Source organism: Papaver somniferum, chromosome 1 (genome assembly GCF_003573695.1).
Source record: "Papaver somniferum cultivar HN1 chromosome 1, ASM357369v1, whole genome shotgun sequence".
Lineage (NCBI taxonomy): Eukaryota > Viridiplantae > Streptophyta > Magnoliopsida > Ranunculales > Papaveraceae > Papaver > Papaver somniferum.
Window position 1 is genome coordinate 181,002,770 of NC_039358.1, and position 16,926 is coordinate 181,019,695.

Below are 16,926 nucleotides of genomic sequence, written 5' to 3' on the forward strand. Positions count from 1 at the left end.
ACAAGTATGTGGAATCGATCCTTGTAAGAGGTACAACAAGTCTTAGTAATTGGTAACCGATCTTATGACTTGTGCAACCGATCACAAGTAAAATACCATAATAATGTGGTAACCGATCCTAGTACCTAGTCAACCAATTTTTGGAAAGCTAGTGTGACCGATCCTAGTACCCACATGGAGGTAGAACCGAAGCCTTGTATTTTGGTAGAACCGTGAAACCCATTAATGGTGATTTGATAGGATAATCAATCACATAGTTCTTGGAAGTCAGATGAACCAATTCTAAACTTGTTTGGAAGTGTGGATAATTGGTTCCAAGATTGTAAATATGAAAAAGTATTTACAAAGTAAAGATGTCGACATACTTTGAACATGTGCAGTAATTCTTATCTTTTATTGTAAGGTTTTTAGTTTTATATGCTTTTAATTTCCAGCAATTAAATGCATATCTTTAGAAAATAAAAATTGATAATGTGCATTTACTGATTGGAGATTTTCTACTGAGATTTCGGTCAATATTTGGACAAAGCATTTCCAGGAATTATGAAAACCGAATTTGGAAATATATTGCATATATTGAGAATATCTTCGGTTTTGGAAATTTTTTGGTGTCCAAACTTCCTTTGACTATAAATATTGAAGTTTGCATTTCGAGCAAACTAATCCTCAGAGCCAGAAAAACTACCTAGTTATGTTGTTACTGGTGGAGCCGTCTATTCGGAGAGGAAAGTACCCTAATTAGGCGAAATCTCTTACGACCGCTCGTTTTAAAGACTTCTTTGGGATTGGGAAGCTCTACGAGTACCGTTGATGGGAAACTAGATAATTGCAGTTTATTATTAGTTTTCGATTGATTTGATTGACTAACGGTTGTTTAACTTTGATGCACCTAGTTTGTTTATGCTTGAGAATCTTCTCTTCTGATATAAGATTCACTCAAACTAGATCGAAGTATCGACGGGGATCTTTAGAACTGTTTGTAGATCTAAATACGTCTTGTGATAATCCATCGTTAATAGACTTCGCTCTGTGTGTGATTGATCACAAGAGATTCAAGTTGTTTGTGTGCATGTGTTTATTGAAGATCTAAGAAGATTTGAAGACAAAGAAGACTTCTTATTTGAGTTCATAATCTTTGGTGTGCACAAAACTTGATCGGCTGGGGATCCAACTATAGTGTTTATATTTGTGATAACCTTGATTGATTAGTTGAGTAGATCGGCATCAATACATTTCTTTGTGATTAAGAGTATTGATTGCATAGTCTAAACAATTACTTTGGTAGTTGTTAATAGATAGATCTAAGAACCTGACAAAGGAGTTTATTGGGATAAACGGGAGAGCCTTTTGTCAAACTCATATCACGTTGTTTGAAAAGAGTTGTGACCGAATAGATTTTTTGTTCCTTTACTGTTTGGAATACGAACCAAAGGAATTGTTCCAAGTGCGTGAATTATTACAAGTTGGAGGCGCAGGGATACTGAGGGAACTAGGTGAACTATATGTTTAGTTGCTTGGTCTCAACTATACGAAGTTGGTTTAAATTTTGTATAACGGCTTAATTCTGAGAGTATTCAATTCTAGACAAGGTCCTGGGATTTTTCTGCATTTGCGGTTTCCTCGTTAACAAAATCTTGTTGTGTCTTTTACTTTTCTATTTCCGCAATTATAATTGTTTTATTATAATTAGAAACAAAATACACAAACATTAATTCCTAATTACTTGATAGCAATCCTATTGTGTTTGGTTAAGTCCTAACCTATTATCAAGTAATCATACTTCGTTGTTGTATTGTCTCGATCTTGTATCCATAGTCAATCACACAAGTTATCTTGTTGTCGTATTGTCTCGGTCTCGTATCCATAGACGATCACACAAAGTGTGAACCGATTAGTTGTATTATCTCAACTCAGTCCATAGACAATCACTTTCGGAGAAAGGACTTATAGGTGGAAAAGTTTTAGATTGAAGTATATTTGGGTACCCTCGTCTTTTCAATTGGTATCAGAGCGGACAAACACGAAAAGATCTAACAATCTGTGTTTGGTGCGATCCAACCTATAAGAAAATGAATCTTATGAATGATTCAGTTAACGTACCACCAAGATTTAATGGAATAAATTACCCATTTTGGAAAGCTGCTATGAGAACCTTTCTTCAATCCCGAGATTTTAATACTTGGCTATTAATCGAAGACGGATATCAAAGACCAAGAGTAGAATATCCAGAAGCAGAGTTTAAACGCTTGGCATTCTACAGTTATGAAGAAAGAGCTCTTGCACAGCAGAACTCTGATGGTCTTAATGCCATCATACACGCAGTAAGTGATGATCTCCTTCATCATATTCTGTCATGTGAAACTTCTAAGGAGGCACGGGATACTCTTGAGACCGTATTTGAAGGAAATGATTCCGAGAAAGAACACGACTTCTGTCCCTTTCTTCTGAATGAGAATATCTTAAAATGGATGATAACGATACCTTTGAGGAGTTTAACTCTAAACTTTCTGAGATTGTCAATGCTTCTTTCTTACTTGGAAAGGATATACCTGAAAAGGAAATAGTATGCAAAATTCTCAGATCATTACCATCCAGATACGAGTCTAAGAAACATGTCATAATAGAAGCAAATGATCTTTCTATACTTTCTCAAAGCTCTCTCATAGAAAAGTTAAAGATCTTTGATAAATAAATTCCGCTGAAGAATCAAACTGAGAAACGTTGTCAAGAGGACAAGGTACTTGTTGAAAAGTAGCTTGACTCAACAATTGTTCTTCTTGCGCAACTAATTAAGGACATCTTATCTAATGATAAATATGTTCCTAATACATTATCTTTTTGTCATAAAAAGGATAGTGAAGAAATCCAATGTTTCAAGTACCGTAAATTCGTACATATGGCTAAACATTGTTCCAGCAGAAGAGCTCAGAAGTGCAAAAAGGCTTATGTCTCTACTCTTGATGATATTCCGGAGGAAGAACCCTGTGAAGTAATATCTAACAGTAATGCACTTCTTGCCAACTCTAACAGTGATGAATCCTGTGAGTCTAATCAACTCCTAAAGAATTGTTTAGAAAAACTTGAGTGGGAATTAAGGAAAATAAAAGGTTAATCCTAGATCTTGAAAACCTTATGAAATTCCTGTCAGATAAAACCCGAAAGGTGAAATCTGAGCAAGAAAAATTGGTTGACAAACCAAAAGGTTCAGAAACTATTTGTTCTGATAATATACTAAGTTCTTCATGTGGAGGAAATAACCACACTGCAATCTTCCATGAAAATATATTTATCAAGGCTCTTCGCAAGGAGATAAAGATTTTGAAGGCTGATAAGTTTATTAGATCTCAAAAGGAAATTGCAAACTCTTGCTATTACAAGAGGAAGAAAGAACATAAGTAAACACAGTCTATTGTGACCCTGTTTCTTGTTCTTAATAGAAATCACAAAACCCCTCATCAATTCCTCCACCAATAGAAGCTCTCGAATTAGCAGCATCATCTTCTCATTTCCCTGATTCTTCTGAATCTCTATCACCAACTCTGAGACGGCAGCCATCAGCGCCTCTCTCATTTCTCAAATTCAGGAAAAACAAATGATAAGAGAGAAGATAAACTTCTCTGACTTTTAGGGTTGTGTAGGAGTGGAAAAAGACACAGGCACCCACTGATGGATACGGGCCACCTGATGGAAGCACATTAGCTCTCCTTTGAACCAGAGCTAGCGGCCCCTTATCGTTGACTTGACTCCGCATAGCACTCGCCGTTGAACCCTTTCGCTCGCCTTGCTCCAAATGAATGCTTTCGCCCAACAACAACCGTCTCTTACTTTTCAGATCCACTTCTTCTCTTCAATGTCTCTTCATCACTAAAGCGGTCATGCTTTTCAGACAGAATTTGCATCATTAAAGCCGGCATGCTTTTCAGACAGAGATGAAGAAATAAAAGCAAATGATGAGAAATAATCCGCCTCCAACAGCAATAATACATGAGATGATACTTTTGCGCTGTTTCTTCTTTCTTTGTTCCAAACGACTCAAAAGTACCTAAACACTCAAAAGAAAACATAAGATACATAATTTACAAGAAAACTTAGCAAAGAAAGCATAAACAATAGATAAATATCAAGGTGTTTTAGACACCTACCAGTGGACTCATACAAAAAATGGTATTTTCACTGTAAAATCTGCATACAAAGTGATTAATGATGCAGGTAATGATGTAGTGTACTCTGCTGAACAATTAAACTTCCCTTGGCTAAGATTTTGGAAAGCAAATTTGCCACCAAAAATTCTTCATTTTCTATGGAAATGTGTGCACAACTATTTGCCTGTGAATGAAAGATTATCTAAGCATGCTCATAACATTGATGATCTTTGCCCTTTATGTAAATCTGTGCCTGAAACTGTTGATCATTTACTCTTAAATTGTCATGTATCAAGAGAAATTTGGGTAGCAGTAGAAAGTAACTTTGCAGGTTTGATTGGAGATAGAAATCTCAAAAATTGGATAGCTAGTTGGTTTACTGGTAATGTTAATATGAACCATATAACTATTTCTGCAGGTATAACTTTATGGAACATCTGTAAAGCCAGATGTTCAACTATTTTTGAAAATACTGACCTGCAGGTTACCAGAATAGTGAGCCAGATCCAAAAGGAGCAAACTGAATGGTTGAACACTCAAAAAAACAAGAAGATCATAATGCTAATCCGACAGTTTCTAGAACATAAACTAGATGGGAAATTCCAAGAATTAGATATCATAAATTCATTTTGATGCCTCATTCTTAAAAGTTGATAAATCTATGGGCATGGGACTAATTATGGTTGATGATGCAGGTAACGTTGTAGGAGCATGAAACAAGAATGGAGTAGTTGAAGATGAGGAACAGGTTGAAGCATTGGTGGCATATGAAGCTATAAAATGTGCAAGACTTGCCAATGTTCAGCACTTGCACTTAGAGGATGATTCTCTTAATGTAGTGAAGGAAATAAAAGGTGTAATAGGCATTGTAGGATGGACTAATAATGCCATCATTTTAGATTGTTTAGATTTGCTTAAAAAAAATTCAAGTTGGGAGTGTACTCATGTGCCAAGGGATGTTAATTCTCTGTGGCAGATATTTTTGTCAAAGATGATAGAGTTACTAGAAATGATAGATTCTGGGAAACTGAGTTTGCCTGTATGGCCAAGGGATCTCGTAAATGAGAAGCTTTGTACTCAAATTTCAAGTTAAAGTAATGAAATTTTTTCTTTCCTATTAAAAAAAAAGTGTAGCGATGGGTTAGGACAGTCAAGGAAGAACTCGTGCTTCGATTTTGAAGAGCAGATGAAAGAAATGAAAGTGCAGTTGCCGGTTAAAATTTGGGTTTCAGTTGATTCACCAAGAAATCAGAAGAAGAGACTCAAAGTTTCTGCTATTAATTCATAGAAGATGGGTTTCTGTGTGTGATTAGAATGGTTGTGACTTTGGTTGTTTTTAAATGAAAATTCATTCAAGGAAAGGAGGAGGAAATAAATCTGGTGATTTTGGTTATTCAATAGATTTGTTCTAGGTCTGAAATTAAAGCTGTTACAGAGATGAACGAGTGCAGAATTGTAGCTGGTGGAGTTCAGTTGGTAATTGAGTTGCAGTTCAGGTGCAGATGCAGTTAGGAATTGAAGGTGGCAGCCGGAGTTGGAATTATGAAGCAATGATGCTGGGGTTATTAGAGAATTTTCATGAGACAAGGCTTGTGATTCAGGGTTGGCTGAGTTTGTGTGAGCTTGAATGATGGCAGATGCATTCGGAGATCGAACTGATGGTGATTATGGAATGGAATGGAGGAAATGAAGATTGGGCTCGAATCTGGGATGAATTTGAGTATATTTGCTGCTGTCGATACTCGTGGGAAATGAGAAATTAGAGATGGGTTTGATGGTTATTTCCAGTGAGAAATGGAGATGAAGCTGATGTTTCTATTCGAGTTGGTAATGGGTTTGAAACTATCTTGAGAAGCTCAGGCAAAGAGACTATAGGGGTTAGAATAGATGTTGGTTGAGCGTTTGATTTGGAACAGGCGAATGACACAGGGTCTAGTGGTGTGGATAGGTTCTGATGCAGTTTGTATGGGTTTCTGGTAGCTGTGGACTCTAAGCTGATGTGCTGCAGTTGATGGTGGTAATTGAAGTAAGTTGCTGTTGCTGTTGATAGTTGGAAGTTCAGCTGGGTTGTGAGGAATGAAGTGTGTGCTGCAGGAACTGGGAATTGCATAATAAGCTTGTACAGCTGGATATTACAAGAGAAGGCCAAGAAGATGCAGTGGCAGTTGCAGATGGTGTTATGATGGGTTTGAAGTTTTAGATCAGGATAAGGAGTTATGGGTTGGTTCGGTAGTAGTGGAAGAGAAGATGTTGGCTATTGTGAATGACTTGAGATGGATCATTGAAGTTTGGTGTTGGGACATGGAGATGAAGTTAAATTGAGCCAACCGTAGTTTCCAGGTAGACGAGATTATCTCGTTAAGGATGAACCTGTTGTTGTTGTCGCTGAGATGTGGAGGAGCTCGAAATGGAAGCTGGAAGGTATTTGATTATGGACAGAGCTCCAATTTCATGAATTAGATGTTAGGACAACAGTCAGTCAATGAATAAAATGGTGTTTGTGTGTTTAGCTGTGAATGTAAATTTCAAGGGAGATGGCCCGCAGTTAGAAGAAGTGATTGAACAAGAGAATAGGCTGTTAGTTCTCTGGAACTGACAGGCCAAAGGACAAATATTTAATGGGCTTATGAGAATCTGTGTGAGGCACAATTGATAAGTGAGTTTATGGGCTGGACTATCTGTCCCATGACCCATTTGGCCGTTGGTTAAACCCTGAACTCGATATGGAAATTGGAAAAGAAGGAAAAGACTATAAAAGGGGTTTCTAGCCTATCATCTTTGCTTCTACTTTTATTCTAAGGTTTAGAAACATGAAAACCTTTCTTCTTCTTTTTTTCTTGTTATGAACTCCATGAATATGGCTAGTTTTATTATGGTTAAATTATGTTTGGAAGGCACATCCGGAGGTATATAGTTGCTCCGTACTACGGCTTCCAAACACTTATATAAACTACCACGAGCTTTCCAATATACCGGAGCCGGGTATTATCTAATTAGCGAATTCCGAATGTGTCCAAAGAATCTGTCGCACGTATTTCGCGGTTCAGTGACCCATATAAATCAGGAAAGTACTGCATTTTACCATTCTGTTTCTCTCTCTTCAAATATTGGGCGAGTATCTCCCAATAGATTCTGATAAACTCTAGTTCTTTTGGTGCAAATTATACCGCAACATAGGTGCTTTCACCCATAAAGTTTACTAAACGGAAGCTAATTTACATCCCCACCGCGACCGCAACTCTAATTTCAGATTATTTTGGATGTTTTCCTAACTTTTGCTCTTTGTTTGGATTGTGTCTAGGGTTTTGGTTTTCGGCACTGATAAAATCTTTTCCTTAAACTTATTATAACACTCTCCCAATATCTGAATCCATGGATTCTTCGCGGTTATTTCAATTCCGGAAGTAATAAATTACTAGTTATTTCGTTGTTTTATACTTATTTGTGTGTTTATTTTAGAATTGGAGACACAATTCCATGGGTTTTTCATGATTATTTCAATTTTCAAAATAACAAATTACTAGTTATTTCTTTGTTTTACACTTATTTGTGTGTTTGTCGCTGAATTTACTTTGTTTTCTCCAGACCATGGTTTAGTCCATCATCTTGAAAAAAATAAAATTGTTTATCCTTTCAGATACTGACCCTATAAAACCATACATCTTAAATACAGATTTTTATTCCCTGACATTTAACCATGTTTAATTCTTTGCAAAATTAAGTATGTATAGTTCTCAAAACAAACTCACTGAAACTTTTGACCGGATTTAGAGTGAATGTTATATCGTGTAGAGAATGAATTGAGATAATGGTAAATTAATGGCTTATCTATGGTATTAGGAAAAGATGTCTGCTACTCCAGCGGGAGGTGCAACAAATAATGACATCCAAGATGATGTCTGGTCCAAATAATCGTTAGAGACAGCTTCTGCATCTGTTGAATCGTCGGCATGTAATTCATCAGGAACCGAACCATATATAGTAAGTTTGTTTGTTAGTTTTAGTCTTTTAGGTTTATTAATATTTGGGTTTTATAGCTAGACTGATGTTGAAATTCTGAGATGGTTTGAGAATAGCCATGTCAAAGAATCCTCCTCCCTTTCAAAATATTGTAGTTGCTGCATATCCTCGGAAGAAACTGACTTGAAGAATCTCATGTGTATAGCAAGTTTGTTCACCTACAAAAATATTGGGATAACTACCCAAAAGTAACAAGTCACTCAGGCATGCTACTAATGTCCACGATTAGGGGTCGTTTGAGCGATAAGGGTTGCGCAGTATTTGCTTCAACGACAGTTGACCACTTTCTGGATATGCCTGATACCAAAAATAGTGGTGCAATTTTGCATTATCTACTCTCACGAGAAATTGTGATACAAGATGATGGTGATCCATTTTGTATGAACTTTGGGGTTGGAGGCCATATCTTGAGGTTTGGGATGAAAGAATTCGCACTTGCTGCAGGACTTAATTTCAAGTTGACATCTTCTGCAAAGGAAGATGTAATTAACCCACTCCAAAAATCAATCGTGGATTCACCAATCATGAAAATTCATTTCCCTGGGGAAAAAAGGTAACAGTAATTGAAGCCCTGACGCGCTTCGAAACGGGAGATTCGACCACCTGCAGTGATGATGAGAATGCTAAGTTGGCACTTCTCGTTTTTGTGCACGTTTTGCTTTTGGGCTTCTAGCATAGAGATGCAATAAACGACGTATATTTCCATTTGGTAGATAACTTGGATACTTTTAACAAGTTCCCATGGGGCCATGTTAGTCTCAAAAGAGCCATCCGCCACTTTTGATCATCTCTGAAGGTGAAGGATGGAAAGAAAACTAAGAAAGCCAGTGTTGTCGAGAAAGACAAGGAACCAAAGAAAAGTGGTGGGTTGGGCTTTCCTCACTACAGGTTGTTTGGATTGTCACATGCTCTGACGGTAAGTTACTATTGCTGCTAGTTCTATATATTTGTTTAAATGGACTTATTCATCTTGTATGCTTGGGCGGTTTAGTTTTTTGATCAAATTGCTTCTCCCCTTGATCCAATATTGGCAAGCATTCCTGCAATTAGGGGTTTGTGTGGACGGGTTGTGTTGAAACATACAATCTGTCGATGGCCCACCGTCATGGAACGTGTATCTTGCACCAAAACACCGAAATACAATGAACTTGTATCCTTGAGACAAGGGATAATTTTGGATTGTGATGAGTACGAGCTGTATAACGGTGACTACCTTAGATTGCTGGGCGTAGTAGATGACAAGGAGGTGTTGGAGGATGCTTTGGAACCATCTGATTTTTTCAAAAAAATCTAGTAGGATATGTGAATCCTCTTAGTCGGGAATGGCGAAGGAAGTTACACGGGACATTGGAAATGTAATAATGAAGACAATGAAAAGGCGAGAGTACCCAAATATACCTCAAGTTAAAACTTTTCCTACCTATAAGTCCTTTCTCCGAAAGTGATTTTCTACGGACTGAGTCGGGACAATACAACTAATCGGTTCACACTTTGTGTGATTGTCTATGGATACGAGATCGAGACGATACAACAAAGAAGTATGTTACTTGATAAAAAGGTTCGGACTTAACCAGACACAATAGGATTCACTTATCAAGTAAGTAGGAATTAACGTTTGTGTAATTTACTTTAATTATAATAAAATAATTATAATGCGAAAGTATAAAGTAAATGACACAACAAGATTTTGTTAACGAGGAAACCGCAAATGCAGAAAAACCCCGGGACCTTGTCCATAATTGAATACTCTCAGGATTAAGCCGCTATACAAAATTACACCTAACTTCGTATAGTTGAGACCAAGCAACTAAACCTATAATTCACCTAGTTCCGTCTGTATTCCCACGCCTCCGACCTTAGTCACGTACTTGGAACAATTCCTTTGGTTCGTATTCCAAATAGTAAAGGAACAACAAATCTGTTTAGTATCAACTCTCTTCAACCAAGTGATATGAGTTGGACAAAGGCTCTTCTATTTATCTTAACATAAACTCCTTCGTTAGGTCCTTAGTTCTATCTTATATTCAATTACCGAAGTAATCGTTTAAGATTAAGCCAACAACACTATTAATCCAAAGAATTGTGTTGATGCCGATCTACTCCATTAATCAATCCAATCTATCACAAGGATAAACCGATTATTAATTGGATCCTATTTTTACCGAAACAAGTATTGTGCACACCAAAGATTATGAACCCACAAATCAAAAATCTTCAATATCTTCTTCGTCTTCAAGTCTTCTTAGATCTTCAATAATAACCTGCACACAATCACTTGAATCTCTTGTGATCAATCACGCACAGAACGGAGTCTGTTAACAATGGATTATCACAAGATCGTCTTTAGAACTAACAACAGTCTAAAGATCCATGTCGAAACTCTGAACTAGTTTGAGTGAATCTTATATCAGAAGAGAAGATTCTCAAGCATAAACAAACTAGGTGCAATCAAAGTTCAACCACCGTTAGTCAATCAAATCAATGAAAACAAAAGATAAACCGCAATTATCTAGTTTCCCACCAACGGTACACGCTAGAGATTCTCAATCCCAAAGAAGAATTTAAACTGAGCGGCCGTAAGAGATTTCGCCTAATTAGGTTACTCTCCTCTCCGAATAGGCGGCTACACCAGTAACAACACAACAAAGAGGAAGCTTGTTGTTACGAAGGATTAGTTTACTAGAAAGGCAAACTTCAAGTATTTATAGACAAGGAAGTTTGGACACCAAGGAATTTCCAAAACTGAAAATATTCTCAAGATATTCATTAAAGCACAAATTCGGTTTTCATAATTCTTGGAAATGCTCTGTCCAAAAATAATGATCGAAATCTCTCGAAAAATATCTAATTAGTAAATGCACATTACTAATTCTTATTTCCCTACAAAATGAAGTTAAATACCTTAATTAATAGATTTTTAACTTATTTATGTTTCGATTCTGGGATTCTCTTCCCTTAGCTATTAAAGAATAACTTTGAACAATTAAATAATAAACATTCATAGCAAGTGTTCAAAGAATGTCGACATCCTTACTTTGTAAGTTCTCTTTCACACTTACAACCTTGAAACCGATTTGTCACACTTCCAAACAAGTTTGGAATTGGCTCATCTGACTTTGAAGAACTATGCGATTGATCATATAACATTCAATCACAATCATGGGTTTATCGGTTCTACCAAAACAAGTTTAGGTTCTACCTTCCATGTGAGTATTGTGCATAGTCACACTAGCTTTCCAAAATTCGGTGGACTAGGTACTAGGATCGGTTCCCCACATATATATGGTATCTTACTTATATGTGTTGCACATGTCCATAGGATGGGTTCCCCTTTGCCTAAAAACGTGTTGCACATGTTCATAGGATCGGTTCCCCTTTCTGCTACAAACCTTGATGCACCTCATACAAGGATCGGTTCCCCTTTGTGATGTACTGCACCTCTTACTAGGATCGTTTCCCCTCTCCCATATTTGGTCAGACATAAAATCACAAACCCGATCATACCATCTCAGGTGATTACTTAAGATCGGTTTCACTAATAAGAGTCATACCAATGCATAAGTCAGGCCTTTGTGAATAGTTCTGCCAAGAACACAAACAAGTCGCGAACGGTTATACTCAATCACACATATTGGTTGTTCATAAGATATGCAATGAATAACAAAACCAATAACGCCTGGTAATTTCCTTTTCGGTTCACAGACAAGTTTATGAACTTATTTCCTTAGAACACATGTAAAACATTGTTCCCTAGGATGAAATCCTCACCTCATACCCATACATAATCACAATAGCATTCAAATGATTATGGCGATGTCTTATCTTCAAAGTTTAATGGTTAAGCAATAAACCTCGTATTGTATTCCTTAATACTATGTCTATCTAGAGTTCAAATATGCTTCGCAGTTTGTTTTCAATATGCACAACTTGAAAGATACGTTAGGGAATGAAACAGTTCAAGTCAAATATAACTAACCTCAAGTGGAATGATGATTGTTGTCATTGTAGCTCATTGCTTCTTCACATCTTCAATACTTCGCAATACTTGTAATGTCTCATATCCTAATACTTTCAAGCTAACCTATACGAAGTTGACTCTAGTACATAATCAAGCGACTCTTAACATGAGTTTTGATTCACTAAAATATGACAACCAAACTTGACATACCAACGCTTGGTGGGTTCAACCGAGCAATGCTCTACAATCTCCCCCTTTGTCAATTTTAGTGACAAAACTCTTACATCATATGGATAGACAAATTACAAGAATTCATTACACATACGTTTGATTCCCAATTCAACAACACAGTAAACTGCTTACATTTAATCCTTGAAAATGCAACAGCGACATTATAATAACAAAGCTAATACTCCCCCTAAGGAAGATAGATAGATATTCAATCCGCACGTCTTTGTTATTCCACTTCATATGACATGTTACTCCCCCTTAGTCTGTGCTTTCACTCTTTCGTTTAAATAAAACATTTAAGCACCAATGTTCTTTTCCTCAGCGATACCAACCAATATAAAATCAATGGCAGTATCACTTGTTTACTCCATATATTTCTCCCCCCTTTTTGTCACAAAATGACAAAGAAACGAAAAAATAAAGGACAACACGAAAATAATCTTACAAATCTCAAAATAGACTTGCAACTTGTAGAGTTAGGCACGAGGATCCCACACATCATGTTCTGATAACCAATATCAAAACCGAAACTACAAGTAGTTTTATTTTGATATTTTACCAAGGAAACAATTGTCCGGAACAATTTTTCCAATTTAGTTTAGCAAAAGAAAAATCAACTAAGCACCTTAGTCCCTTTGCTAAACCGATTGTTCAAAAACAACCGCTTAATTCGATAAGACCAAAATAAAGATAACTCTATTTTTCTCATCAGGTTCTAATTATCCATAAACTTAGACCTTTCAATTTTAAACAAGACAAATACTAGGTTAGTTAACTAGCATTTCTTGTTAAGGCATTCGATTAGACTTGAATAACCGAAACCTCACTCCGATAAGTCTAACTAAGATCAGAATTAACTTAGTTTCTCTTATCCGGAATCGAATTGGACTAAACAACTTATCCCGTACACCTTTTATTTAGTTAAGCCATAAATAATTCATACAAACCAAATAAATCAACTTGCATAATTATTCACCTCAACCGGATTAAATTGAAACAATATAAGCATTAAAACACCGCAATTGCACCGAAATTTTGTAAGCCTAAACAATTGATACCACACAATAAAGCAAGATAACAATAGTTTTCCTTAACCGGAAACAATTGAATCACACACATCCACACACGCATCCACACACACATCATAGAATAAACATCAATTGAACCAAAATTTTGTTAAGGAAAAGCAATAAATATATATGATATAAACTCAGGCTTTTCTTAAACAGGAAAACAATTAACTAACAAGATTAGTACCTCAAATTTCGCATCCACTTCTCCAATATGATTGCATCTTCTTCCAGGGAGAATTGATATCGAAATATCATCATGTTGTCATCCTTATGCAAAAATAAAAGAATAACAACAACCAACCTTTACCATAGAAAGGTTGAAAATCGGTTTTAACAATTTCAAGAAAAAGTTGAAAACCGTCGAAACACATATGCTTTTATGCTAAACCAAAACCGATTCAACATATTGTGACTTTTTCACATATTGTTTCTAACAGAACCCCTCATGATTCTTTGATAAAGCCTACCAACATGGGCTAGAACTTAGTCCTGCTAAATCAAAAAGACCCAGACCACAAGGGTTCACAATATATGAGATCGAATATTAAGGTAGTAAAACCGAAATCAGACATCCCATAAACATACATAGCAATAAGATAAAAGCATTCAAGCACAAGCTATGTAAACCGAAAACTATCACAAGAAAAATTATAAATCAAATAATTTTATTCATAATAGACCAATACAATCAATGAAAGAAATCAAAAATTGATGTCTATTTTTGTAGATTAAGTATTACAGTAGCTAACTTAATCTCTAATGGTGCTCTTGTTGTTCACTGAGGTATCTTTAGTGTTCAAACTCTTAAAGCATGTCTCAAGATACTTGTCCGCAACCACTTCTTGTTTTTCAAGTTCTTCAATTAGAACTTTGAGTTCAACAAGAATTCCTCTTGTTCCTTCATACTTTTCTTTTACCCAATCTTGATGTCGAATAATCATAGCAAGATTGGTTTCCAGTTCATCAAAACCTTGGATATATTGAGACATACTATCAGAACTAATCCATTGGGTTTTGGTTGGATCTTGTTTGTTGTAAGCTAACAGACATGACTCATCTTGTGATCCAACTGAAGTATCAGAATCATAATCAGACATGATATTTGATATGCCTTTCTTCTTCCTCTCTGTATCGATTCCTTGATAATCCTTAACCTTTCGAGCTTCCTCCTTATTAGCCTTTAAGACACTGCGAGTTATTGGAGGCATGCTCGGTTATGAATAAATATAAAAGGATTGATTAGGGTTTCCGAATACAGGTAAGAGAAAGTTTCTCCTTAAAAAGAGACAACTTTCGGACCAAAAGAGGAGAATCCGAAAATATAAAGAAAATATATTTCGTTTCCTTAGTCCGAATTTCTCAAGCTAGAAGGTTTATTAAAATTCGAAAATTATAAATAAAACTTATTTTTGGAAGACCAAGTTAAACATGAACATTTTTTTCTGACAACCATGGATTCGCAGCTACCCATAAAGTGTCACAGAATTTTTCTGATAAACGACTACACAAAACAAATGTGCTCCTGTTTTATTGTGCCTTTCTCATCCAAGTTTATGAGCACGAGAAATATGAGAATGCACAATTTTGGTACAACTAAGTTGCATCGGAGTAAGCTTTTTCTAACTTACAGTGAATATCAGAAACATAGTTCATGTTTCTCTTCGAGAATTTCTGCCCAAAATATTTTCTCCCAAGACGATGATCTTTTCTAACTATGGAGATATGATCATGTGGAGAAAATGTACTAATGTGAGAATTCTCAGAGATAGATAAATCTCTCTTAATTCTTTCAATGAGATTTTCATAAGATTTTCTCAGTCTAATGACTTCCTTATTTTCCACATTAGTGTGATTGTCTGAAACAACTATCGGAAATTCCTGATTGTTTCTTTTGGCAGAGATTTTCCCTTTCCCTTCCTTCTGAAGTCGTTCCTTATCAAAACCAGAATTGTTTCGATATGGGTGCATAGGAACCTTTTTCCAGAAGCGATTATCAACTCTTTCCTCTGACTCTTTTGAGTTGATCTTATCGGGATGTGGTATGATCTGTCTTTCTACTGAGGAATAATCTTTCAGTTTTTTAAGAAAAGAAACTTCCTTCAAAATTTTTACCACCGTATGTTGAAGAAGTATAAGTTTCCTATCAAGTGACTGAAAATTGTATTCCTTACAATCACCACGGAATCGGTTCAAAGTTTCCTTTGGAAAAGATTTCGTTTGATCATCAGTAGATCTAGAAGTTGGTTTCTCATCCTCTTCCAACTTGATGTAGTTAGGCAAACTACCATCACCTTGATATGTTTCAGATGTGATTAAACCGGTTTTTTCACAATCTGTAAAAGTCGAGCAAGGACTTTTAGTTTCCTCATCAGAAGAAATCACAACAGCATCATTAGTTAGAATCATAGGACGTGTCTCTTTATCTGTAAGAGATTTACTAAGAGCCTCTAGTTTGACAGTGAGATCCATTTTCTCTTTGGCTAGACAATTCGGTTGAATGTCTTTTTCTCTGATCTCCTGTTCAAGAAGATTTGACTCTGTCTTTATAATAAGTACTTTAGAAGACAGAGATTGTATAGGCTTTAGGAGTTTACCAATTCTTTATCAGCATCTTCTCTTTCATCAGAGATAGACATAGATGTTTTCATCACTCCTGGATCATGAGTCAACGAAGTAGTAACATCTTCAACTTTTGAGTATTCATACTCTTGCAAAACGTTAACTGAATCAGACATTAGATTCAATTCTTATAGGTTGGATCGCACCAAACACAGATTGTTAGATTTTTTCGTGTTTGCCTACTCTGATACCAATTGAAAAGGCGAGGGTACCAAAATATAACTCAAGCTAAAACTTTTCCTACCTATAAGTCCTTTCTCCGAAAGTGATTGTCTATGGACTATGGATACGAGATCGAGACAATACAACAACGAAGTATGTTACTTGATAAAAAGGTTTGGACTTAACGAAACACAATAGGATTCACTTATCAAGTAAGTAGGAATTTACGTTTGTATAATTTACTTTAATTATAATAAAACAATTATAATGCGGAAATATAAAGTAAATGACACAACAAGATTTTGTTAACGAGGAAACCTCAAATGCAGAAAAACCCCGGAACCTTGTCCCGAATTGAATACTCTCAGGATTAAGCCGCTATACAAAATTACATCTAACTTCGTATAGTTGAGACCAAGCAACTAAACCTATAGTTCACCTAGTTCTGTCTGTATTCCCACGCCTCCGACCTTAGTCACGTACTTGGAACAATTCCTTTGGTTCGTATTCCAAACAGTGAAGGAACAACAAATCTGTTTGGTATCAATTCTCTTCAACCAAGTGATATGAGTCGGACAAAGGCTCTTCTGTTTATCTTAACATAAACTCCTTCTTCAGGTCCTTAGATCTATCTTATATTCAATTACCGAAGTAATCGTTTAAGATTAAGTCAACAACACTATTAATCCAAAGAATTGTGTTGATGCTGATCTACTTAATT

General features: G+C 36.0%; 1 protein-coding gene across 1 annotated transcript; it reads left to right on the forward strand.

Annotated features, from left to right (window-relative positions):
- The first annotated feature begins 2,896 nt into the window (after positions 1 to 2,896).
- Positions 2,897 to 6,738, forward strand: LOC113355225. Its single transcript, XM_026598050.1, has 8 exons — positions 2,897 to 3,041; positions 4,210 to 4,473; positions 4,561 to 4,669; positions 5,555 to 5,638; positions 6,059 to 6,118; positions 6,237 to 6,328; positions 6,483 to 6,563; positions 6,653 to 6,738. The coding sequence occupies exons 1-8, from the start codon at positions 2,897 to 2,899 to the stop codon at positions 6,736 to 6,738; spliced, it is 921 nt and encodes a 306-aa protein (XP_026453835.1).
- Positions 6,739 to 16,926: the final 10,188 nt, after the last annotated feature.

Excerpts from the sequence above, each read along its gene's own strand:
- LOC113355225 (XM_026598050.1), top strand. The coding sequence starts at position 2,897 with ATGGCTAAACATTGTTCCAGCAGAAGAGCTCAGAAGTGCAAAAAGGCT. Across the intron at positions 4,670-5,554 it reads CAAAAGGAGCAAACTGAATG|GTCTGAAATTAAAGCTGTTA; the intron begins GTTGAACACTCA and ends GATTTGTTCTAG. Across the intron at positions 5,639-6,058 it reads GTAATTGAGTTGCAGTTCAG|GCGAATGACACAGGGTCTAG; the intron begins GTGCAGATGCAG and ends GATTTGGAACAG.